We start from the raw sequence: 22,387 nt of genomic DNA on the forward strand, positions 1-22,387 counted from the left end.
GAAGAATGTCTCTCAGATGTCAGCTTTGAGGAGGAGGAGTTCAGATGCCCAGAACTGGGCTAGCACTTCTGAATCTTCCTGAAGGCCGGGCCCTGTGACTTCCTTGGGAAGCTCTGCACCACCTCACCCCCACCCCTGCGCTGCTGGAGCCTGGGGCCACTCTGGTCTGCAGCCCAAATCCTGCCTCGTTGTGCTGGGGGGCCAGGCTGGGGTTGGAGAGAGGGCCTGGCAGGAGGTAAGTGTCACCTTTGGTGGGGGAAGGATGGCTTGGACCCTGGGAAAAAGCCTGACTGTGGTTGCATCTAGACCTAATAAAAGAGGTGTCACTACAGGGTGGGACATGAGGCAGGGGAGGGGCGCACGTGTAGCCAAGCTGCCATTTCGCTTCGGTGTCTGTTCAGTGTGCCTGGCCAGTTTCCTACTAGCCTGTGTCACTGTGCCCGAATCGTCTTTGTGTTATGTTTCCCCAGTATTTTTGGTTGCTGCAGCTCTTTGCTTGGCAACCACTCTGGCTGCTGGTCCAGGGATGGCCCCTGAGGTGGTCCCTGGGCTCTGTCCAGCAGACCCCCAACTCACAATCAGGGGAGAGTTTAATTCTTTCACACAGGAGTCAGCTGAGACTACTTCTGTACACGGATGTGGAGTCAAATGGAGAGCTGCCTGCAGGTAGATGTTGCTGTTCCACGTCAAGGTGAGAATGACAGGATAACCCAGCATCAAAAGCTCCCAGAGGAGGTTCCAGTGCTAGGCTGGGATCAGAATCAGGCCCCAGCTCTGTCTCGACCTAAAGGTAATAAGATCAAAGCTGTAGATATAGATCTACCTTTGGATCTTCTGGGAAGCCCAGATCAGCCTCCAGAGCCCCCTGAGGAGGCTGAAATGTCCTCATCCCTGCAGGAGGCCCAGGCTCAGCGTCCAGAGCCCACTCAGGAGGTTGAGTCTCCACCCCAGCAAGAGGGTCCTGCTCAAAATCCACAGACCCCTGGGAAGGTTGAATCTTTTCCGCCCCAGGCAGAGGCCCAGGCTCAGCGTCCAGAGGCCACTGAAGAGACAGAACCAGCTCCACTTCAGCAGGGGGCTCTGTCTCAGCCTTCAGAGGGCCCTGAGGAAGTAGGCGCTGCAGTCCCTTGGGGGGAGGGAGGGCTTCAGGAGCTTTTAGCTGAACAATTAAGGCCTCATGGTCCCAATGAGAATGAAGCTCAGCAGTCAGACCTGCACAGTGTCAGTGTTAACCCTGTGGATCTGGCACTTACTATAAATCCAGAGGTCACTAATGTGGTTGAAACTTCTCCAGTTCTGCAGGAGGCCCCCTATCAGCCTCCAGAGAGCCCTGAGGAGGTGGAACCTTCTCCAGTCCAGGAGGAAGCTGCGTCTCAGCCTCCAGAGAGCCCCGAGGAGGTGCAACCTTCACTTGAGCAGGAGGCCCAGGCTCAGCCTGCAGAGCATCCTGAGGAGGCGGAACCTCCTCCATTCCCTCAGGAGGCCCAGGCTCAGCCTGCAGAGCGCCCTGAGTATGACTCTGCCCCACTCCAGCAAGAGGCCCCAGCGCAAGTTCCGGGGTCCCCTGGTGAGAATGTACCTCAGTTTCCAGCGAGTGAAGAGGCAGCAGCTCGACCTGGAAGTAACTATCCAGCTCACTCCAAGCTGTCCAGTGTTACACTTAAACCTGTGGATTTGGAACTTATGGTCACTCCAGAGCCTGCTAAGGAAGGCGAGTTTACCGCAGCCCAGCAGGAGCCCCGGCCTCAGCCTCCTGAATATTCTGTGGAGGCAGAAACTTCTCCAACCCCGCAGGATGCCACAGGTCAGCCTCCAGAGCCTCCTGAGGAAGCTGAGCCTTCTCCAGGTGAACAGGGACAACCGGCTCAGCCTTATGAGCCTAATGGGGAAGTTGTACCCTTCTCAACCCAGCAGGAGAGCCCAGCTCAGCCCACAGAGCATCCTGAGGTGGTGAACCCAGCCACCCAGCAGGAGAGCCCAGCTCAGTCTCCAGCAGAGATAGAGCCTTCCGCAACCCAGCAGGAAAGCACAGCTCAGCGTCCACAGTCTCCCGCTGAGGCCGAACCCTCTCCAGCTCATTCTCAAGATCATGTGACAACAGCTTCTCCTCCAGGCCAGGATCAAGCTCAGTCTCTGCAGTGGCCCAGTGTCACTGTTAACCCTGTGGACCTTGCACTCACCATAACTTCAGGGCCCACAAGTGAAGCTGGACCTTCTGCGCCCCAATAGGAGGCCTCATCTCAGTCTGCAGGGTCCCCTGAGCAGTTGGAACCGTTACTGGTCGAGCAGGAGGTTCCGGAACAGCCTCCAGCCCCCTCAGGAAATGGTGAACCTTCTCCAGTCCAGCTTGAGCCCCCAACTCAGCCTCCAGAGACCTCTACAGCTGCCGCAGCTCAACATCCAGTACATAATGAGGTGACGTTCTCACCTGCAGGGCCAGGTGAAGCTGAGCATCCAGTGATGCCTAGTACCATAGGCAAACCCCTGGATCTCACAGTTGTCATCACTCCAGAGCCTGCTAAGGAGGCTGAAAGTTCCCCAGAGCAGCAGGAGGGCTCTGCTCATTTTCCCGTTTCCCCCGAGCAGGCTGAAATTTCTCCAGTCCAGTCTAAGCCTCTTTCTCCATCTCCGGAGCACCCTGGGAAGGTTGAATCTCCCAGGACAACAAGAGGCCACAGCTCAGACTACAGGTCCCCCTGAGGGGGTGGGGCTTTCTTCAGTCCAGGAGGAAGCCCCGTCTCAACCTCCAGAGCCACCTAAGGAGGTTGAGATGACAGTTGGAACACCAGGACAGAATCACGCTCAGCATTCAAGCTCGCCCAGTGTCACTGATAAAGCTTTGGACCTGGGGCTGACCGAGGCCTGGCTCAGATGCAGCAGCCTGAGGGCACCAGGGAGGCCTGGCTGCAGCAGGGGCGGTGGGGTCTGTCCTCTCCCACCCTCATCTCAGCATCAGGAAAATCTGTTCACTGTAGACTGGAGGGACTAGGGGCTGGAGACGGGGGAGAGCCATGAAAACAGCTCCTTCCTTAAAAGAAAGGGTGGACAAATCACTCCATCGTTACTCTTCGTGTCTAGGGAGACAGAGAGATGGAAAGAGAGACCAGGGTAAGGACTGAGACAAGAATGAAAAATACAGAGAAGCACAGAAGTACAGAGAGTCTAGACAGAAAGGTGCCAAGACAGAAATAGATACAGACACTGGGAGACAGAGAAACACACACCTGGAGGGTGTCTGGATGGAAGGTGCTGGGAGACGGGGTGGGGCTGAGTCAGAACTGATGTGGGGGGATGGTCGTGCAGGAAGCCGAGCCGCTGAGGCCCTGAGGGTTTGGGGTCCTTGGGGAGTCTGGGACAGAAGGGCCTAGAGCCACGGGTTCCCCTCCTACCAGTATGGCCTATCCAAGGATGGGGCTGGGGCTGAAGTAGGTGTGCGGAAGTGTATCCAGTCCCCTCCCAAGGCTGCTGGCCTGGGGTCCCTGGAGCTGGGGACAGGTGCCTGCCTTTCCGCGTCCTCCTCCCGAACTGTGCCAGCTGGCCCCGTCCCCCCACCCCAGGCCAGTGTCAGGTTCCAGGCTGTTCCCCGGGGGAACTTTGATCTGGAAAGAATGAGAGTGACCGAGCTGGCGGCTGCCCAGGGCCGAGCCGTGCCACTGAGACCTGGCCTGGGCTGCCCCTGCCACCTTCCCACCTGTGGGGGCACCAGGCAGTCACTCCAGGGCTCAGGAGACACAGGTGGGGTCTCTTCTGCTTTCCTGCCCCCCTGTTCTCTCCACTTCCATTCACTGTTCAGTCACTAGTTCCTGCACTGCTCCATTCGGCGCCCCTCCCTTCACTCACTCATTCAAATGGCTGATGGAGCTGGGGGCTGGGCCAGGGGTCAGAGGGATGAGAGAGGCAGGGCCTTGCCCTCTCAGGAGCCCCAGAGATCACTACTCAAGACAGACAGCAGCTCCACACTGGAGGAGGGAGCCAGGGCAGGAGAGGAGGGATATATTTCAACGGGCATGGTGGGCGGGGAGGGGAGGGGAGGAGTGCTAACAGGCCTCATCAGGGACGGCTTCCTGGAGGAGGTGGCATTTAAACTGGGCTCTGAAGACCTAAAGAAGGGAGTCTGCCAGACAGGATGGCAAGTGGAAGGGATGCTTCAGGCAGTGGGACCAGGGCAGCCACAAAGGCAGAAGTGTGGGAGTTTGTGCATTTTGCCGGAAGGGCCTTGAAATGCACCTTAAGGCATTCGACCCACTGTTGGTGGAGGGGAGTCATGGGTCAGAGGGATAGTTTTGTTAGAGAAAGGAGACTCGGGGGGCTTGCAGGGGAGGTGGCAGCCTGGTGGTGTGGGTGCTGGTCTCCTCCAGGCTTCCCCAAGGAGGTGCTAGCGCCCGCAGAGACCTCCCGTACCGCTCCAGCCCCAAGGGGGACTCCAGAATGATTCTGAGGAAGCCCAGCTTGTGTGTGGGCTGCAAAAGGCTTTGGAGGGCCCTGGCAAAGGCCAGAGCCCAGCCCCCTGCCTCTGCCCAGCCACCCCACCCCCACTGCTTACTTGGAGTGACATAGCCTTTTGCTGGGCTGAAAGCAGACACTGCCTGGCCTGCGGGGCCCCTGGGGAAGGCCCAGGGAGCCACAGCCCTGGAGCTCTGCCTCCCCCAGTCCCTATAAATAGCCCAGGGAGGGGGAGGGGAGGCGGGCCAGGCAGGGCTGGAGGGGGCAGGCCTCGGGTGGGAAGTTGTGGAGCAGCGGGGGAGAAGGGAGGATGAGTCCAGAATTTAGGCCCAGTTCTGCCGCTGATGATGACTGCTCGCCCCTGGGGGTCTCGGGGTCCTCTGGGCCGGGGCAGCCAGGCTGGCGGAGCGGATTGCACGAGCACGTAGACGCAGGGAGTGTCGTTCTAAGAGGACAGGAGGGGCCAGTGCTCCTTCCTGTGTGGCTTTTCAGAGGCACAAGGGTCAGGATATTAGCTGTGAGGGCCCCAGGCCGGGGCTGTCCTGCCCCAGAGACCACAGTGGCCCAGGACAGGCTGTGGTGGGGTGCTGTTCCCAAGGTGGGGGCAGGGCGCTGGGGTGAGTCAGCGGAGACCTTTCCAGGCCATGGGGCCAGGGCTTAGGAGCTGGGACCTGAGTGGGGAGGGGATCCTAGAAATGGAAACTGTGAGCCCCATGGCCTTATCTGGGCTGGAAGCAGCTGTCTCCACTCCACACCCTCCGCAGCCCCTGCCTTTGCTGGGAGGAGGCAGGCCCCTCCACACGGGGATGTGTGCTGTTTGTTCTCTGGGCGGCCTGAGCCTCAGCAGAGGCCCGTGGGAAATTCCTCCTCCACTAGGACCACGAGGGCCCAACGTTGGTCGGGGGTTGAGAAGGTCTGCTCTCTCTTACCCTCTATCCAGATCAGGGCCACCCTTAAAACCTTGTATGCAAGTCTCCGCAGAGCGCCCAGGATCCCTACCTTCTAGAGACAGACTTCTAGGTCTGGTTAAAGAGGCAGCCAGAGATGGGGCACCTGACTTGTGCAGTCAGACTCACACAGTGATACACAAACGCTTGATATATGGAAGCATATGGAGACGCTCAACATACACATACAGGCATGCGTGCGTTCTACGCTGACACATGTGCAGCAGGCATGCATTTGCGTGTGTCTAGAACACGTTCAGCACTTATGAGCAAATGCATAAAAGTCCCTCCTATAAACACAGGTGCTTGGAAATGTACCCACACCCCACACGCCACATACACGTGCAGGTCCTGTAGACTCTGCAATGCCCACATCTTCCCTCCGCACTGACACACCCACACTGGGACACGCAAGCATGATACGTGCACAGACACGTCCTCAGATACGTGGGAGAAAGATGAAAATGTGTGTCCAGCTGAGTGTCCCTGGGATGGAGTTTAAAGGAGGGTTTGGTAGAGGGGAATTGGAGTGACCCAGGGGGCAGGGGTCTTTTCCGTCCCCCCACGCAGGGGCCTCAGGGTTCCAGGATTCAGGAGAGTTCAGGCAGGCAGAGCTCTGGGGCAGAGGGCAGAGCCCCATGTGTCCCTCTCCTAGTCCTGGCCGGAGATGAGGCCTGGGGCCTCCACGACTGGCCCCCCGGGCTCCTGCGCAGCCTCCACCACACTCCCACCTCCCTGCTTAGCATTGCCCTTGGCTCCCGAACCCAGCAACCTGGCAGGAAAAGATAAACGTAAGCCTTGCATCCACACCCATATGGATCTCATAACAAGGCAACAGTTTCCAGGGCAGAGGCTGGATTTCAGATTGGAGAGGAGGGGTGGGAGATCCTTTGTTTGCCGAGGGGTCCGGCCCTGGAGTGCATTGCTCCACTGGGTCCTTGTTAGTCTACTCCCTTTGGGTGCCTGCAGCTGGGAACCCTGGGGAGTGGGGAATGACTGGCTTCACACACCTTCCCAATTATGAGAACTCCCAGGCCCATCAGCCACCCAGCAAGCTGAGGGCTGCAGGCAGGCAGGGCCCATCAGGGCCTGGCAGATAATGGGTCTGGCCTGGCCCCTGACCTTCCAACCTGAGCCCATCCTGGCAGAGGGGCTTGGAGGGCTGAAGTGACCAGTGAGGTTGGCAGCTGCCTTTGACTCAGTGCAAAGGCTGTGACCTTCAAGACAGGGTTGTGCAGTACCTGTGAGCCCCCTGTGGCTCATCGTGGCTGCTAACGCACCCTCTCCGTCACCCATCTCAGTCCATCCTGGAGGTTCGACTGGCTCCCAAGTGAGTCCCCTTTTTCGAGGTATCCCATCACCCCATGTTCACAGAGCACTTTCTAAAGCCAGTTGTCTCTCCAGGTGTGGGGGTGGATGAACAGCTGAGACAGACAGCCCCAGCTCTCTGAGGATGGGGTCCAACACATGCACGCAAGTGTGTATATGCACCTCACCCACGCCCGGGGACTCGGGTGCAGAAGGTGGAGGAGTGGGCCTGACAAGTGGGCCCAGGAATGCAGTGGCCTGCACCATCCCACTTCTTATGGCCTTTCCCCACCCTGTAAGCCTTGTGTGCCTTCTCGGGACCTGAGGAGTCTGGGGAGGGGGTGGGACCTTCAGGCCTGAGGGCTGGAGGCTGGTGGGTATATGGAGAGGGGCTGGGCTGGCGATGGAGAAGCGGCAGTCATCGGTACGGAGGTGGGGGTGGGTGACACCACCCAGAAAGAGTCTGCGGGTGAAAGGGGTCAGGCCCAGATCAGAGCCCTGGGGACCACGGTTAAAGGGTGAGGGAAAGAACAGCCACTCAGGAAGGTCCCTGGGGAGGAGAAGCTGAGGGGGTGGGAGGGCAGTCAGGACTGGCAGGAGGAGGGATGGTCCTCAGGGGGCAGTGCCGGAGGGCCTGGAGGGGGTTCTGAAGAGTTCTGAGGAGCAGTTCCAGGGAACAGGAGCCTCCAGGCAAATGGGAGCAGGAGGAGCTGCCCAGACTTGGCTGGATTTGACTGCTGCCCCCAGAGGGGTGCTGGGACTAGAGGCAGGGCCCTGGGTTTTGCACCTGTCGTTGAGAACCTTACTTGTGGCCTCGGGCCTGTCCGTGTCCCTCCCTGGGCCTCCGTTTCCCCATCTCATCTCCTGGCTTCATGGTTTGGGCTTGGCAAGGATTTGACTGCGTGAGGTGACGGCAGGGGACTCAGGAAGCCTTGTCCCACATCCTACTTCCAGCCCAGCAGCACAGCACATCAAGGGACCAGCGGGCGGTGGGCAGGTCACAGCCAGGGGAAGGGAAGCTGGAAGGGTGGGTGTCAGAGCCCCTGGGACTCAGTGGGAGGTCGGCCTCGCTAGCCCGCTGACATCAGGGCTGGTGAATGTGGAGGGAGTTCAGCAGGGTCCATCAGCCCTCACCTCCTCCACAGTCTGGTACCCCGCAGGAGCTGGGGGATGTTTGGAGGAGGGGCCTTGAGGGAATGGCTGAGAGGAACCCCTGGGGCCTGGGGCAAGCTGCAGCCTCCCCCCAGGTGGCGTGGAGCAGGCTCTTGGGTAGCACTGGTCGTCGATCACCCCCTCCCCACCTCAGCATCACCCCCTCCGCCCTCACTCCTGCTCTTCCTGCCCCTCTGCCCCTCTTCCTCCCACTCCTGGTTCATCTCTCCTCTCCTAGGCTCATCTCCAGCTACTGACTCAGGGGTCTGACTGTCAGCAGTCAAAGAAGCCAAGGGGGATGGTATGATTCTGGTACTGTCTGCCCAAAACCCACTGCAAGCCCCATCTCTGCCCTTGCCAGTCACAGATGGAGCCCTGCCCAGCCCCTCCCAGATGTCGTCATGGTACATCAGGAGAGACCAGATAACCTGCCTGAGGTGGGAGAATGTGGGTGGATCCTGGGCAGCTAGTCTCTAGAATCTATGAACCGTTAGGGTTCCCAGCCTAGAGACCCAGCCAGCCTTCCTTCTCCGGGAAGCTGGGAGAGAAGGCCAGACCCCTGCCTGCCCCGACTCCCATCTATGCTGCCGGACCAGGCACAGGCCCAGGTGCACATCGGCCATGGGGCCAGGGACCAGGCTGTTCAGTCCCTCCCAAACTTCCCCACCTGGTCATTCCTCAGGTCCTGCGAAGGAAGTCGCTGGGCTTTCCTGGCAGAGACCAGGGTCTCTGAACTCCAGGCTCCCGTGCTCAGACCTGGAGGGGCTGAGTGCTACTTGGGGCAGAAGCTGTAGCAGAAGCCTCTCTCCTAGTCTCTATCAAAGATTCCACCCAGAGAAAGAATGCAGGGAGCAGTCTGGCTCACCCTGTGCTGAGAGCTACTTACAAAACACACACCCCATGCACGCCTTTTGGCATTTGACTTTCTCATAAAATAATTGCTGGAAGGCTCCTTGGATTAGGTAACCCAGTGTTCCTTCTTGTCCCTGTGGAGGAGGGAGAGAGGGGGGATTGGCGTTCAGCAACTGTTACGCTGATCCAGGTCCTTTGGGGCAGAGCAGGCCAGTCCAGGAGGTCTGTGGCTGCAAACATCTTTGGAAGCCCAGTGTGACAGAAACAAGTCTTTCAGGCCTCTCGTTCCCCTGCCACCTGGCTGTGCCTGCCCAGCCACTAGCCCTCCTTCAAGTGGGCCAGGCCTGGGAAGGAGAAGGCTAATCAGGAAAGGCTTTTTGCACAAAGAAGGAGGAGATGCTCCCATTTTTTATTTTAAATCAACTTTACAATGTAAGTGAGATCAGACAGCACCTTTGCCCATCATTCTGTCATTCCGAAGCAAAAGCTATTTTCACTCCTCCCTTTCTCATGATGTTTGGAGGTTGGGGGGTATGGAAGGGAGGAATATCTGGGTTCCAGCATGAAAGGGGTGTTGAGAGGGAATCGAGGTGGGAGCCCTGGCCTGTAACCACAGGCCAGGGACGGAGACTCTGATGGAGGGAGAGAGGTGATTAGTCCCATGGTCTCTGACCCAAGAATTTGGAGATTCGGTCCTAAGCACACCTTCTCTTCTCTGTCTGACCTCAGTCACTTGTGGATGCCCCAACAGGGGCCACTCAGTGAGCTCGGAGCCCCGTGACCACTGGCAGGAAGGACACAGGAATCTTGTTACACAGAGTGGGGCTGGGAGGGGAGAGTGCATAATTGCAGAGACAAGGAGGGACCTCACCACCTGTCTCCCTCTCCCTTAGGTGCAAGAAATTCCAGGCCAAGATGCCACACGTAAGTATGTGCTTGTGAGGGCCGTGTCCACGGCTTAGAGCGGGCAGTCATGTGCACAGGGTGACAGTTCTGGGGGTTACTGCTGCCGCTCTCAGGTCCCCCAGAGCAGTGGGGGAATCCCTACCCCCAGTAGTACCTGGGCCCTGAGAGTGAGAGCCCCGTGGGAACGCATAACCTACGTCCGCTGTCTCCTAAATCAAGTCCACTTGGGGTCGAGACCTTCCTCTGACGGCCGGCAGTCCCTCCCACATGTCGCACACTGCTTCTCCAGGGTCAAGGGGGTCTCCGCCTTGGCACTCCCCCTGAGCTCCGCACCGAGGGAGACGAGAGGCTGGGCGAGCTCTTCTCAGGCGCCACTGGCGACACTCCCCCTCGCCGCATCGCGTGGGTCACAGGGGCTGGGGTTGGGGATGACCCCGAGCCGCCAGGCCCCGCCCCCAGGCCCCGCCCCCAAGCGGCGCCCATTCCCGGGGCTCGCCGGGCTCACCCCGCCCTCTAACCGCCCCTCCCACCGCCCCTCAGGTGAACCCAGCCCTGGGAGGCCAGTTGTGGTTCAGAGCTGCAGAGCTCGGCTGCTCACTGGGCCAGACCCGCTCTCCTAGAGACCCGCCCGCCCGGCTCGGCCATGGAGCCGGCCCCCGACCCCGAGGAGGCGCGCACGGTGCACGAGGCGCTGGGCCGCTACGAGGCGGCGCTGGACGGCGCGGTTCGCGCGCTGCACGAGGACATGCAGGGGCTGCAGCGCGGCATGGAGCAGCGCGTGGCCGAGGCTCTGCGCCTGGCCGGGCCGCTGGCGCGCACGGTGGCCGAGCTGCAGCGCGACAACCAGCGGCTGCAGACGCAACTCGAGCGCTTGACGCCCCAGGTGGAGGCGCTGGGCTTGGCGACCGGGCTGACCCCCGCGCCCGGCACGCCGAGCCCTTCGCCCGCCCCCGGCGTCCCAGACCGTGCGCCCCGCCTGGGCACCGCGCGCTTCGCCATCCACGCCACCTTCTCGCTGTCCGGCCGCGGCCAGGTGAGCCTCGGGGAGCGCGGGCGTCTGCGCTCAGGCGCCGGGGAAGGGGGACTCCGCGACCCCCGCCGCCGCTAGGTCCGGAGTGCGTGCCGGTGCCGGGGCTGTCCCGCCACCCGCCGCTGCGACTCGGTTGTGGGGGTCCGGCCATCATTCGGAGAAACCGGCTTAGCCTGCCCTCTGCACCTGTCTCGGGCCCCTCCCTTCTTTGCAGGCGTGCCCTGTTCTGTTCCCCTCTCTCCACTGTGCCTTGGCACTAAGGGCTTGGGCGCTGAAGTGCTGCCCCTCACTGTTCGACACTGCCCCGGGCCTGTGTCTTGGAAAGGTCGGCAACCCTTCACCCCCCCCCCCACCTCCTTTCACGCGCTCCCCGCGTTGCCGCTTCACTGAACCCTGAAGGCTTGAGTTATTGATTAACCTGGATTGAGAACTCAAGCCCTTCTGTGTGTTGAGCGGAGGAGAATGCAGTCTGTTGGGGTGCAGCCGGGCATTTGGAAACTTGCAGGCGTAAATCCTTACCATGAAAGAAGAGACAGGGGAACCAGTGGGAAAGAGCCGTGGGCAGTCTAGATTTCTGGGGTCAGTGACCGGCCAGAGGCCCACACCGCGTGGGGGTGGGGCGGAGGCCGGTGTGGACCAGTCACTCCCCTGAGCGTGGGGCCTCCTGGAGTGGCAGGTTAGAATGTTCCCATGGTGTGTGCAGTGGCCCTTAGGTGGGATTTTCCACCCTGCCCAGGCATGTGCCCTGGGCTTGGTTTTCGAGGGTCTGGGTAGCCTGCACCTGCTGTCCCTCCTTGGTTCAATCCATCACACACGCAGAGTCCTTGTGTAAGCTGGGCTGCACCTCAAGGGACCAGGAGGAGGGGGATCAGATTAGCCCTTGCCCCTGGATGTCCCAGCCTGTGTGGGAGATGGCCCAGACCAAGCAGTAGCAGCAGTGCAGGCAGCCGGACAGCAGTCCCGTCCTAGTGGGCGTCTCAGGCCGGCTTTGTGCTGGAGGTTTAGGGTCTGCTGCTGCTAGTGCAGGGGCGGGTGTGGGGGCTGTGCCTAGAGCCTCTAAGGGCCTGAAAGGACTCACTGACCAGAGGGACCCTGGTGCTTATGAGAGTGGAAGGGCGAGTTGTAAAGGCCCCCGGATTCTGGGCCGGGGAGTTGGGCTTTGCTTTGGGGTGGAGGTGGGGTTCTTAAACGTGCTGATGGCTGAGCCCCCGGGTGTCCCAGTGCTGTGTGAAGTGTCTGGAAATACGGATACACTTAATTCTGTCCTACAAGCATCAACACTCCTTGGCCACGCTATAAAATCACCACTGTGAGCTCACACGTGCCTGATAAACTGTGTCATCGGCTGTTTCTGAGGTTTTATTTTAACACACATTTGCTACTCATCTGCATGTGGAGGCAGCTGTCCAAGTTTTAGAAAACTACTCTTGGAGTCACACATGAATACGTATACGTACACGAATCCACGCGTTCGTGTGAGAGATGTGTCTTCAGTCGTCTAACAGTTTTTCAGTGGGAATTGGCCAATGTGGGGTAAGCTAGTTCTCTGGGTTATGGGGATAGTGGGGCACTGGGCAGGGGACAGACAGGGTCCTCCTTGTATCTGACAAGCGCCCTCAAGGATGGATGGCAGGTTGGAGGGTGGCTGGAGATAGGGGGACTTAGTTGTGATGGTCCAAGAAGAGAGGACGGCCATAGCAGGAGCAGCGCTGGGGAGCGGGAGAGCTGGGGTGCCTTGGACGGAGATCTCCAAGGGGGAATCATCAGGGTGAGATGGTCTTTGGATATGAGCAGGGGGGCAGAGAGCGAAGCCCTGCCGGGGGACTACTGGGGCACAGATGTGGTGGAGATGCCAGTTTCCATCTGGGTTGTGCTGAGGGTGTGGGGCTGTGGGACATCCAGGTGAAGCTGTCCTGGAGCAGATGGAGTCACAGATCTGGTGGGCTGAGAGTAGCCAAGGCCAGAGGTTAGGGAGATATCAGGCCAGAGCTGGTGGTTGAAGCAAGATCAGGTGAGGCCTTCCGGGCAGCTGTGCAGGAGACGGTGAGTCAGGAGCCCTGGGCAGAGGCTGAGGAGCTGCCAGGGAGCTCAGAGGCTCTGGAAAGCCCACTCTTAGACATCGAGAGAGGGGACCCCTTCAGGAAGAAGAGATTGGGGGTCAGCGGGAATGCTGCAGCCCGCTGCAGGTTGAGGAGGGAGACACGGCTGGGGAGTAGGTTCTGGATTTCAGAAGGCCTGAGAGGAGGAGGGACAGCAGGCGTAGTTGAGCACTGCGGGTGGAGGACGCTCAAGGTGTCCAGTGGGGTCGGACGGACACTCTGCAGCCCCTGAGCACCAGCTCCCTGGGCCTGAGGCTGCTTCCCCCTCCCGACCAGAGGCACTGCTCCCCACTTCTCTTGCAGCCCACCTCTCAGGGGTGCGGGCACGGGCTCGCAGCCAGTTTCTGGCAGTGAGGGGTGCTGCACAGAGTTATCCACATGTTCTTGCTCGTGGGCTGTGCCTGGCAGCTTGTGATCGGACACTGGATTGTGAACAAGGAATCGGGGCTCCGGGGCAAGACTGGACAGTCACAGCTGGGTGCCGGGGCTGTCTGACCTCTCATACGCCTGTGTCTGTGCCCCCAGGGGGTCTGGGTGTGAGGGTCTCATCCACACACGAGAGCCAGTGCTGGCGGTGGTCAGGCATTGCGGGGGCTGGTGTTACACTGCCCCTCTGTAACCAGCAATGAGACTTAGAGACCCTTTGCTGAGACCCTTTTGTTTCCTTCTCATTCAATCGGGACTGTGGGGCTTGGAGGTGGGGCATAGTCAACCTATGTATATGCCTTGGGGTCAATGCAGAATGAGTTGATCTAGTAATCTGCTTCTGTGTGGGCAGACCTTGAGCTTGCTAGGCAGTGAGTAGTAAGGGAGGCTCCTGGAGGAGCGAGAGGGCAAGGCAGTAGGGTGGGAGAAATCAGGGAGGAATCCCTGTAGGAGGCCTGAGACCCTGGAGCAAACAAGAACTGCTTTTGTTGCATTTTCTGTGAGGCCTTGGGGACATCTCTCAGTTGGACCTCAGTTTCCTCGTCTCTAAGGGGGATTGGCCCTGCCCTGCTTTGCCCCTTGTGCTGCGCGGGCTGGGTGGCTATAACGGTGACATCAGCCAAGTTGGCTTGTAAGCATGTCCACAGAGCCACAGCGGTGGTCTGACTAGTGGAGGGAGCTGGCTGGGGACCTTCAGTGGATGGTAGCAGCCTGAGGCCAGGCCTGGAAATGTCCCTCGGCTGAGCAGGAGCCACCAGGTCCCCATGTCAGAGGCAGTGGAGCCTCTCAGGAGTGACTGGCAGAAACAGCGTCGAGGTCTGACCGTGAAAGAAACCAGACTTGCCTTATCTGCCTTCCTTTCCCAGACACACTGTGTGATAAGAGTGCTAAATGCTTTGGGGAGAAGTTTGAAATGAGTCCTTAAAACCATGGTGTGAGCCGGGAGGAGGCAGAGGGTGGAGGAGGCAGAGGGTGGGGCAGCCGAGGTTGGGGCTCAGGCTGGGGCTCAGGCTGGGGACTCTGGCCGCACACACGTCGGGGGCTGTGCTGGGCACACAGACGCTCCCCTGTCCATGCACGAGCCCGCGTGGGGTCTGGTAGCACCAGGGATGCCCAAACTAAGATTCCTGCCCTCACAGCAGTGTATGCAAACTTCCCCAGGGAGAGGGTTGCCGAATTCGGACTTACCCATCCCCAGTCTCTCTTCCTGACATTCCCAGGCCTGGGCTCCCTCCTGGAAGCCTCCCCCTTCTTAAAACAAAGCCCAGATCTTGGAGGTGCTCGAGCCAGCTCCCCAGGACCCATCCCGTCCTCTGGGCTCTCCAGTGATTTTATCTTGGCCCCAGCACACAGAGGTCCCCTCCCCTGGTTTCCTTTCCTGTGGCTGAAGGGAAGGAAGGAGCTGGGGGCCCTGTGGTTGGGCTTGGGGACCACGGCCCAGCCCAGCTCTGTGGCTTGAGGCTCAGGTCGCGCTGGGGTGGATACCCCACTCTCCCCACCCCACTCCCTGGGCCTCACAAGTTTGTCTTGAGTTGTCCTTCCTGCTCTTGGAAGGCATGAGTGCTTTGTGGACAGAGAAACCCCAGCCTGACTCTGCTTCTGCCTCTAGTCATGGCGTAAGGTTAGGGGTGACCCCCAAGCTTGTGTGGTGGGATGGAGGGTGGTCTCTGAATAGCCCTTTGGTCTGAGGCGTGGGTGGAGCCCCTTCCTTAGGTGAGCAGGAGTTCCAGTCCTGGAGTGGGGGAGGGGGGAGGTGGGGCAGGGGGAACCTGGGACTCCAGCCTCCCAGCATGACTCAGCCCCCATCCCCTTTCCCTCCTGCTTTGCTGGAGACCCCTTGGCAGGAATCCACCTAGTCCTGAAACTACTTCCTGTCTGATTGTGGCTTCTGGTCCCCTGGGTCATCCTGGGGGGTGAGGAGCCTGCAACGTGCATGGGCAGGCGTCCCCCAGAGAGACCCACATTCCTGGGAAAATGGTTTCACCATCAGCCCATCTCTCCAGGCCCCTGTGTAGACCTGTGGAACCTGTCGGACCAGAGTATGGGGGGGTGGAGGGGGACACGGCCCCCAGAGCTGAGAGCCTGGTGACAGGTGGGGTCCGGGATTCAGGATAGGCTGGCTGTTTCTCCTCCTTCTGCTGAGCTGGCTTCAGGTTAGGCTCGTTGTGGCTCTAGGGGTGCCCTCCACACTCTGAGGCACAAGGAGATGGCCGCCCTCAACTTCTCCACTGTTCCTGCCAGTGAGCCTAGCCCTTCCTGCTCCGTCCTTCTGAATTGGAAGTTGAATGGTCACCTCCTCTCCAAGCCCAGTCTCTCCCCGGGCTCAAGTCCCGTCCTCTCCTTTCTCCCCAGGGTCCCAACCTCTCCGAGTGTCCCTCCCCCTGCTGGAGCCTTTCTCTCAGCCTGTAAACGTTGTCCTACCTCTTCCATCAGGGAGAGTCCCTCAGACCTCTTCCCCGCGCCTCATGGCTGCAGTTCCCACCAACCCCACCCCCCCAGGTCACGTCAGCCAGGCCCAAAGCCCCTGCCTAGAAGAGGTGTGATGTCTCCCCCTCCTCCACATTCACTTACTCCCTGCAAACCTTGGAATCCCTTTTGCCCTCCTCTCCTTCACTGCCCCATCTCTCCTCCCTGGGTCCCTACCCAGGAGTAGGGAGGTACCTGGCCATCTGGTCACCCCCTTCCATGCCACTGTCTCACTGGCTTCTGAAGGATGTTCCTAAAACCCAGAACTGATGACCTTCGTTCCTTCTTGTCCAAGGAGTCATGTCCGAGTTCTCCCGGCTGGCACCTTGGACTGTGTACTGCTTCTCTAGCCACTGGATCTGAATGCTTTGTGCCTTGATGTCTCTGGCAGACACTAGTCTCTCTGCGGGGCATGGCTTCCACTCCTGGTCTGCCTGGCTCACTCCAGGCTGGCTCAGCCCCGCTGCTTCTGGGAGGCTCTCTCTGACCCCCTGGGCTGGATGAAGTCTGTCTCAGGCATGCGCCCTCATGCTAGCCTTTCGCCGCCTGCTCAAGGTGCTGGCTCCCCCGCCAGACTGATTCCCCCATGGATGGGTAGGGTGGCATGGATGAGCCGTCAGGGGTCAGGGATGGGCTTTTGTCATTTGGGAACCTAGCAGACAAGGGGACCCATCTGGAGATGTGCGGCCATCTAAGGAGAGGTATGGCCAACCTCTCAAGCCACCCATTGTGGGCTCTTGGTAGAGCCCCTTATAGGCGTCTGCCCCTGTACCCTTCTTGCCAGGCACACCCACCATCCTCACAGATACTCTGAGCCCTCCACCTTCCTTCACTGTGAGAAAGGCAGGGCCAAGGTTGAGGATAATGTCCCTCCTGGCCTCATCTCAGCTGCTGCTCACTGTGTAACCTTGGACAGCACACATCCCCTTTCTGAGCCCTCGGGTCCCATCTGTAAAATGGGTGTGGTAGCACCTACCTGGGAGGACAGAGCATGTTGGTTTAAGTGGCATGGCCAGAAAAGGGGTTCAAGTGGTAGATGCTTTTTTAGCCTACTCCCTTATCTCAAACAGGGAAACTGAGACCCAGGAGGGGCCGGCAGCACAGCCTGGATGGCGGGTTCCCCTGCTGGCCCTTGGTCTGGGCTCTCTCTCTGCATGACACTCCCCACCGCTGCAGCCCAGAGGGGATGGAGGGGCCTCAAGGAGCCAGTCAGGCCCCAGTACTCTGGACATCCAGGCAAATCTTGTGACCCTGCATCCAATGGTAAGGCTTCACCATTGGGCTCCAAGGCCCATTGTTGGCCCAGAAAGACCGTGTGTCGCTGGGTTAGGCTGCTCCCACACAGGCAGCCCCTGGCACGAGCAGGGGCCAGGCTCTCCCAGCCCCCGTCACCCGGTCCAGCCTTGGGGACGGGTAGGGCCACCTTGAACAGTCCTTTGGAACTCTGTCTTGACTTTTGTCCCTAGCATCTTGGGGGTCTGGAATGTGTCCAGTGGAGCCATTTGCCTCCAGGATCTCGGGGGCTCAACTGCTGGGGCTGAGTCCCCCTAGCCTCCTGGGTGACCCTGGCCCATCACCATACCTCCTGGGGTCTGTCTCTCTCAAAAGCATTTGCCCTGCTCGAACCAGGGGGAGCTTTGGGAAGTGATTTCGGGGTGGGCAGCTGGCCCCGGCTGACTGGGCCTCCGCGGTGTTTGTCTCTCTGTAGAGTGTGGATCACCATGACGAAGCCAGCGAGGCGGAGATGAGGAGAACCTCAAACTCGTACATCGTGGAGAACGGGCACCAGCCTGGGGCAGGTGGGGGCTGATGGCCCAGGAGGGCTGGCTGGAGGAATACCCGCAGGGACTGGGGAATTGTCCAAGCACTGAGCAGGGTAGAGAGTGGACTGACAGGCAACTATTTCTTGAACTCTCTATTAGGGAATGTTGGAGCAGGCATCACCTCTGGTTGGAGCAGTGAGACTTCCCCAGTAGGGGGAGATCAGGGAGGCAGGAGTGATCAGGGAGGCCTTCCTGGAGGAGGTGAGAGGAGAGTTCACAGAGGCTGGAGTCCTCCTGGGTGGTTCTGAGGCCCCTGTCAATGCCATGGCTGAAACCCCCCGACCCCTGCTGGTCACCTGTTTCAGGTCCGGGTGATGGGCCCCCCGAAGCCGCCCAAACCATCCCAACACCAGAGCCCCTCAAGCCTCGACCTGTGAGCCTCTCTTTGCGGCAGCCTCACCAGCCAGTCACGGCCATCACACGAGTCTCCGAGAAGTTCTCTGGGGAGACCTCAGCCACAACTCTCTCGCCCACGTCTGCTGCCATCCTGGGGGGCCTCAGCTCAAGCCTCAGCGAAGCCAGCACATCCTGGACTCCCAGTCCCAGTGGTAGGAGCAGGAGACCATGACCTCAAAATGGGAGGGAGGTCAGGGGCTGGGGGTGGTTTGCAAGAGACTCAGAAATCCTGGGGCCGGGCCCTACCCACTCTGCTTGTCACTGCCACCCCCGTCCCCAGCTCGCCTGCTCCATCAGATGGGGCCCATCTTTCCCGGCTCGTCTCCCAGAGGTGCTGTGAAGTAGCCTCATCCTGCGGGGTACGACCATGGCTTTTACTGCAGATCAAGGCTGTGGTTAGAAGGTGGCCGCCTGCCCTGCACACTTTGTGTGTAACAAACCTGGCATGGTCCCCCTGGGGCTGTCTTGGACCTGTGATCAGGCCCCAGGGTGTGTCCTGGGGTCGGGCTTTGTGGATTTCCAGAATGAGGGCTTGGTAACATGGTATCTACTGGATATGCAGCACAGAAGGCCCTGGGCTCTGTGCTCTCAAATGCAGTGAGGAGTACTGTAAAGGACCTCTTTTATGTCATTGCTCTATGTTCCAGCATCCTTTCTCCTCAACTGTTGGCCCAGGCAGGGTCAGCTTAGCCCAGAGGTCCTGCCAGTGCCCAGAGTGATGCTGGGTGACTAGCTCAGGGTGGGGTCAAAGGATGGGAGGCAGGCAGTGGTGGCCCTCCCCAAGGCCAGGGTTTGTTATTTCTCTCCCTCCCTTTGTCCCGCAGAGAAGAACTCTTCCCTCCCACGGACTTTGTCCAGCTCTGGCTATGGGGGGGTGACGGCCAGCAGGAACGATAACAGGCGAGTCAGGGCCCCTGTTCCCAGTGGCAGGGTCGTCACTCCCCAGGAAGTGTCTGGCCTTGGCCTTGGACCCAGGCTACCCAGGCCCCTGCACGGAGCTCCCAGTGCCAACCCCAGGAGGAGGCACCTTCCTTGGCTTGGTGCCTCTGGAGAACTAAGGCAGCAGTGTCGCAGGGTGGGGTTTGAGAGGAGAAATGAGGCAGCGAAGCTTGGTAGAGAGTTTTGTTTGGAGCAATACGGCGGAGGGCTGGTTTCTTTAAGGATCCTTCAAAGCAAGTCTGTCCAAAGATTGGAGAGAGTTTCTCAGTCCCCACAGGATGGATCTTCAGCCATCCTGGCTAGGCTCCCTCTGAGCTGGGGGCTTCCTGCTTGTGGACTGAGGAGTTACCTGGAGAGGCCCTTACCCTGGGGGAGGTCTGTGGGGGCTTCCCTGTGTTACAGGCTGCCTCCTGGCCTCCGGTTGTCCCCATGCGCTGCCCCCAGGCCCTCTGGACTGTGATCGGAGCTGGGTGTTGGGTGGGGGCTGGCTTGGCTTTTTTCTCCCCCTCTTAATAATAAAAGGAGAATTGTGACTTTCTGACAAACTGTTTTAGGGGGGAAACAGAGGGGATCTTACTTAGTGGTGGCGAGGAGGGGGCCTGATCCTGGTGGGGCTGGTTCTGGGTGCTTGTCCTGCCAGGAGGACACCCCCGCCCACCCCAGGCATTGACACCTGCCGAGGGGCGATTATGTGCAGAGAGGGGGCCCACTGCTGGCCAGGCCGGCCTCAGACAGCAGCTCAGTTCCAAAAACCTGCGGAACCGGTTGGGGGCTGGAACAGGGGTGCTTCCTCTCTGCCTGTAGCCCCGCCGCTGCCTCATTTCACATTCAGTGGGGTGGAGGCCCGGGGCCTGTGCGAGCTAGTGATGGCCAGATCTGTGCTCCTGACTCGGTGGTCTCTCCTCAGCCCACCTCGGGTGACGCCACCCCAGTCGTCCCCCTCCCCGCAGCCGCCAGCCACGACTCAGGCCCATCGGCAGGGGGAGCGTCGCCGGGAGCTGGTGCGGTCGCAGACGCTGCCCCTCACCTCGGGGGCACAGGCCCGGAAGGCATTGTTTGAGAAATGGGAGCAGGACACAGGAGCCGGCAAGTATGGATGCTCTTAGCACCCTCCCAGACCAGTCTGGGCCCCCAAAGAAAGCCTGAGCCCACACTGGGGTCAGGCAGGCAGGCAGAGCAAAGCTGGCCCTGTCCTGTTCCCCCGAGGGCAGTTCCCCAAGATGTGACCTCTCAGGCAAGACATAGGTCAGGGCTGGCTACAGGGCCGGCTGAGGGGCAGGTGGCTCCAGTTTTGGGAAGGGAGGCTGTGATGAGACCCCAGCCCCTCTCCCACATTCCCAGAGGGAACTCCAGGCACCCTCACACCCACATCCCTCATCCAACTGGACAGGTTAGTTTCCAGGCATGACTGGGGAGACCAGAGGGCAGTCACTGGGATTCCCAGCAGAAGCTGGAGGTGACACAGTGAGACCCCAGTACCACTGGCTCCCTGTCACACTACACCGCCCGCCCCATTAGAAACAGGGCCACCTTTGCATGTTTATCCAGCCCTCCTGTCAGTGAGTGGTATTGATTCCTGTTACATTTAGGGTTGGCCCAGGCCTATGAGACAATGACCCCCCAGTCCTGGCTCCCAAGGCTCTGACTCTGGTGAGGGGGACAGACACAGGAACTGTCCCACTGACCCAGACAACCTGATCTTGGCCGATAAAGAGTGTCTTTGGGGCCTAGAATAGGAAACCATGAGGGAGGGCGGCCTCGGAAGGAGCTCAGAGGAAGGGTGGGATGGAGGAGGCGAGGAGGGTTTTCCAAGCAGAGGGCAGGGGCATGGGCCATGTGGGCTCAGGTCCTCTGCCGCAGGATCGCCAGTGTGGGAAGTACACAGGGGGCCTGGAGGCTGGAAGGGGGCTGGTCCTGCCGGACCCCATCAGTGGACGCAGTGCAGCTGGGACACGGGGCGCACGCCTGGACGTGGGCGTGGGGCTGGGAGGTTGCCTGCCGACAGAGCATCTCCCTGGGTGAGCAGAGCTGGTGGGGCACATTCCCGGAGCAGATGGCAGCTGAGAGGCAGCCCCCTGGCCCCCAGCCCCCAGCAGGCCTGCCCTCTCTCCGCAGGGGGAAGGGCGAGACCCGGGCAAAGCTGAAGCGCTCACAGAGCTTCGGAGTGGCCAGCGCCAGCAGCATCAAGCAGATTCTGCTCGAGTGGTGTCGCAGCAAGACCATCGGCTACCAGGCGAGGCAGGCTGGCCCGGCTGCTGGGCCCCGTCCAGAGGCTGCAGTGGACATCACCCGCCTACCCTGCTCTTGTTCCCTGAGCCATCTGGGGTGATTACTCTTTTTCTCATTTGCTCTTGCTTTTTGACCCTCGCTCAGCCACGGAGCTGAAAGCCCAAAGCTGCTCGGAGCAGGGTCTTTTTAGAGGACCCTGACTCCTCCTAACCTCGCTCCTGAAAAGGAGTTAACTAACTAGCCGGGGAGCAAGCAGAGCCGCGTTTTCCACTGACTGACACTGTCAGTTCAGAAATGCTCCCTATCCTGGCTGAGCTTCGTGTCAGAGCCTCGTGACACAGACCTTGGCCAGGCCTGATCTCAGATGAATGAACCTGCCAGCAAGCCCTCATGTGAAGCAGGGAAATCCTGCTCGGAGCCGGACTCCCTCCCAGGGAAGGAGATCAGCCCCGAATTCATCTGTGCTGTGGACTCAGCAATCCCGCACCTGCTTTTCTGGCGTCTCTTCTATTTATTCCCCATCCAGGCAGCGTGGTGCCCAGCCTGGGGTGAACGCCCAGTACTCACGTGGGGCCGAACAAGTGGCCGGTGCATTCATATTCACCAAGACTTTGTAACGTCATGGGGAGATGTTCCTAATGCCATGAAAAGTGAAAAATGCAGGACACAAAACTGTATTTAGTGTGACGTCAATCGTGTAAAACACATATAAAATTTTTTTTTTTTTTAAGCATAGAAGAGATACACCAAAAATGTTAAGTTATCTCTGAGTGGTGGGATTATGGGTGATTTTTATTTTCCTTCTTGTGCTTTCTCCTATTTTTCAAATTTTCTACAATGACCATGTCATTTTTATAGTCATGGGGAAATCTAGTGTGTTTTAAATAAGGAGTAATGGTAAGGCCCACGCCAGAGAGATGTATTGCTTCTGGTCTTTCGAGTTTTGTGCACATAGCTGTACATAGGGTTTTTTTTTTCTTCAATAGGTACGAATTAATAAAGTCTCAGAATACTTTTGACAAGCATCTCATTTCAGACTTTTGTCTCATCTTTGGTATGTGGTGTCCATATTTATGCTTAGCTTTTCAGGTCTTTGTTAAAGTTCATGTGTATCTGGTGCTTTTCCGTGTCCACAGCTTTTCCACAGTCACGGTCTCACCTGAATGTCCCTACAGTGCGTGGCTATGGTTCCTGTTTCCTGAACATTCAGAGAAGACCGACACTGGCGAGGGGAGTGGGGTCCCCATCTGAGGGGAGCTCCCAGGTCTCATGGGAGAAGACCTTGAAGAGACTTAATATGCTGAACCAGGAGGAGTTCTTGGGAACCATCCAGTGCCCGTGGGCCAGAGAGGAGGCAGCTTGCTCGAGGGG

The 22,387-nt window shown here is 59.3% G+C and overlaps 2 protein-coding genes and 1 long non-coding RNA gene across 4 annotated transcripts in view; 2 read left to right on the plus strand and 1 right to left on the minus strand.

Annotated features, from left to right (window-relative positions):
- The first annotated feature begins 180 nt into the window (after window positions 1-180).
- LOC141573574 (uncharacterized) lies at window positions 181-2,619 on the plus strand. The gene is made up of 3 exons (XM_074342487.1): window positions 181-235; window positions 608-691; window positions 1,295-2,619. The coding sequence occupies exons 2-3, from the start codon at window positions 637-639 to the stop codon at window positions 2,227-2,229; spliced, it is 990 nt and encodes a 329-aa protein (XP_074198588.1). The 5' UTR covers window positions 181-235; window positions 608-636; the 3' UTR covers window positions 2,230-2,619.
- The window catches only part of LOC141573592 (uncharacterized), a 99,492-nt gene continuing 77,752 nt past the window's right edge, over window positions 648-22,387 (minus strand). The window contains exons 2-3 of the long non-coding RNA XR_012499437.1: window positions 1,580-1,819; window positions 648-784 (exon numbers count right to left, since the gene is read on the minus strand). This is a non-coding gene — a long non-coding RNA (uncharacterized LOC141573592). The remainder of the gene's footprint in view (window positions 785-1,579; window positions 1,820-22,387) is intronic.
- Window positions 10,175-22,046, plus strand: LOC141573581 (smoothelin-like protein 2). 2 transcript variants are annotated; one of them, XM_074342516.1, is made up of 6 exons: window positions 10,197-10,641; window positions 17,338-17,428; window positions 17,758-18,000; window positions 18,673-18,748; window positions 19,695-19,877; window positions 20,903-22,046. In XM_074342516.1, exons 1-6 carry the CDS (start codon window positions 10,252-10,254, stop codon window positions 21,114-21,116), a joined length of 1,197 nt encoding a protein of 398 aa, XP_074198617.1. In that variant the 5' UTR covers window positions 10,197-10,251; the 3' UTR covers window positions 21,117-22,046. The 2 variants fall into 2 exon arrangements, with proteins under 2 accessions (XP_074198616.1, XP_074198617.1); XM_074342515.1 differs by lacking the exons at window positions 19,695-19,877; window positions 20,903-22,046 and having other exon boundaries at window positions 10,175-10,641; window positions 18,673-19,320.

Source organism: Camelus bactrianus, chromosome 16, assembly GCF_048773025.1.
Source record: "Camelus bactrianus isolate YW-2024 breed Bactrian camel chromosome 16, ASM4877302v1, whole genome shotgun sequence".
NCBI lineage: Eukaryota > Metazoa > Chordata > Mammalia > Artiodactyla > Camelidae > Camelus > Camelus bactrianus.

Coding starts and splice junctions, on each gene's coding strand:
- LOC141573574 (XM_074342487.1), top strand. CDS start 637: ATGTGGAGTCAAATGGAGAGCTGCCTGCAGGTAGATGTTGCTGTTCCA. Junction 692..1,294: donor TGTTGCTGTTCCACGTCAAG/GTGAGAATGACA, acceptor AAACTTCTCCAG/TTCTGCAGGAGGCCCCCTAT.
- LOC141573581 (XM_074342515.1), top strand. CDS start 10,252: ATGGAGCCGGCCCCCGACCCCGAGGAGGCGCGCACGGTGCACGAGGCG. Junction 17,429..17,757: donor CGGGCACCAGCCTGGGGCAG/GTGGGGGCTGAT, acceptor CACCTGTTTCAG/GTCCGGGTGATGGGCCCCCC. Junction 18,001..18,672: donor CTGGACTCCCAGTCCCAGTG/GTAGGAGCAGGA, acceptor TTTGTCCCGCAG/AGAAGAACTCTTCCCTCCCA.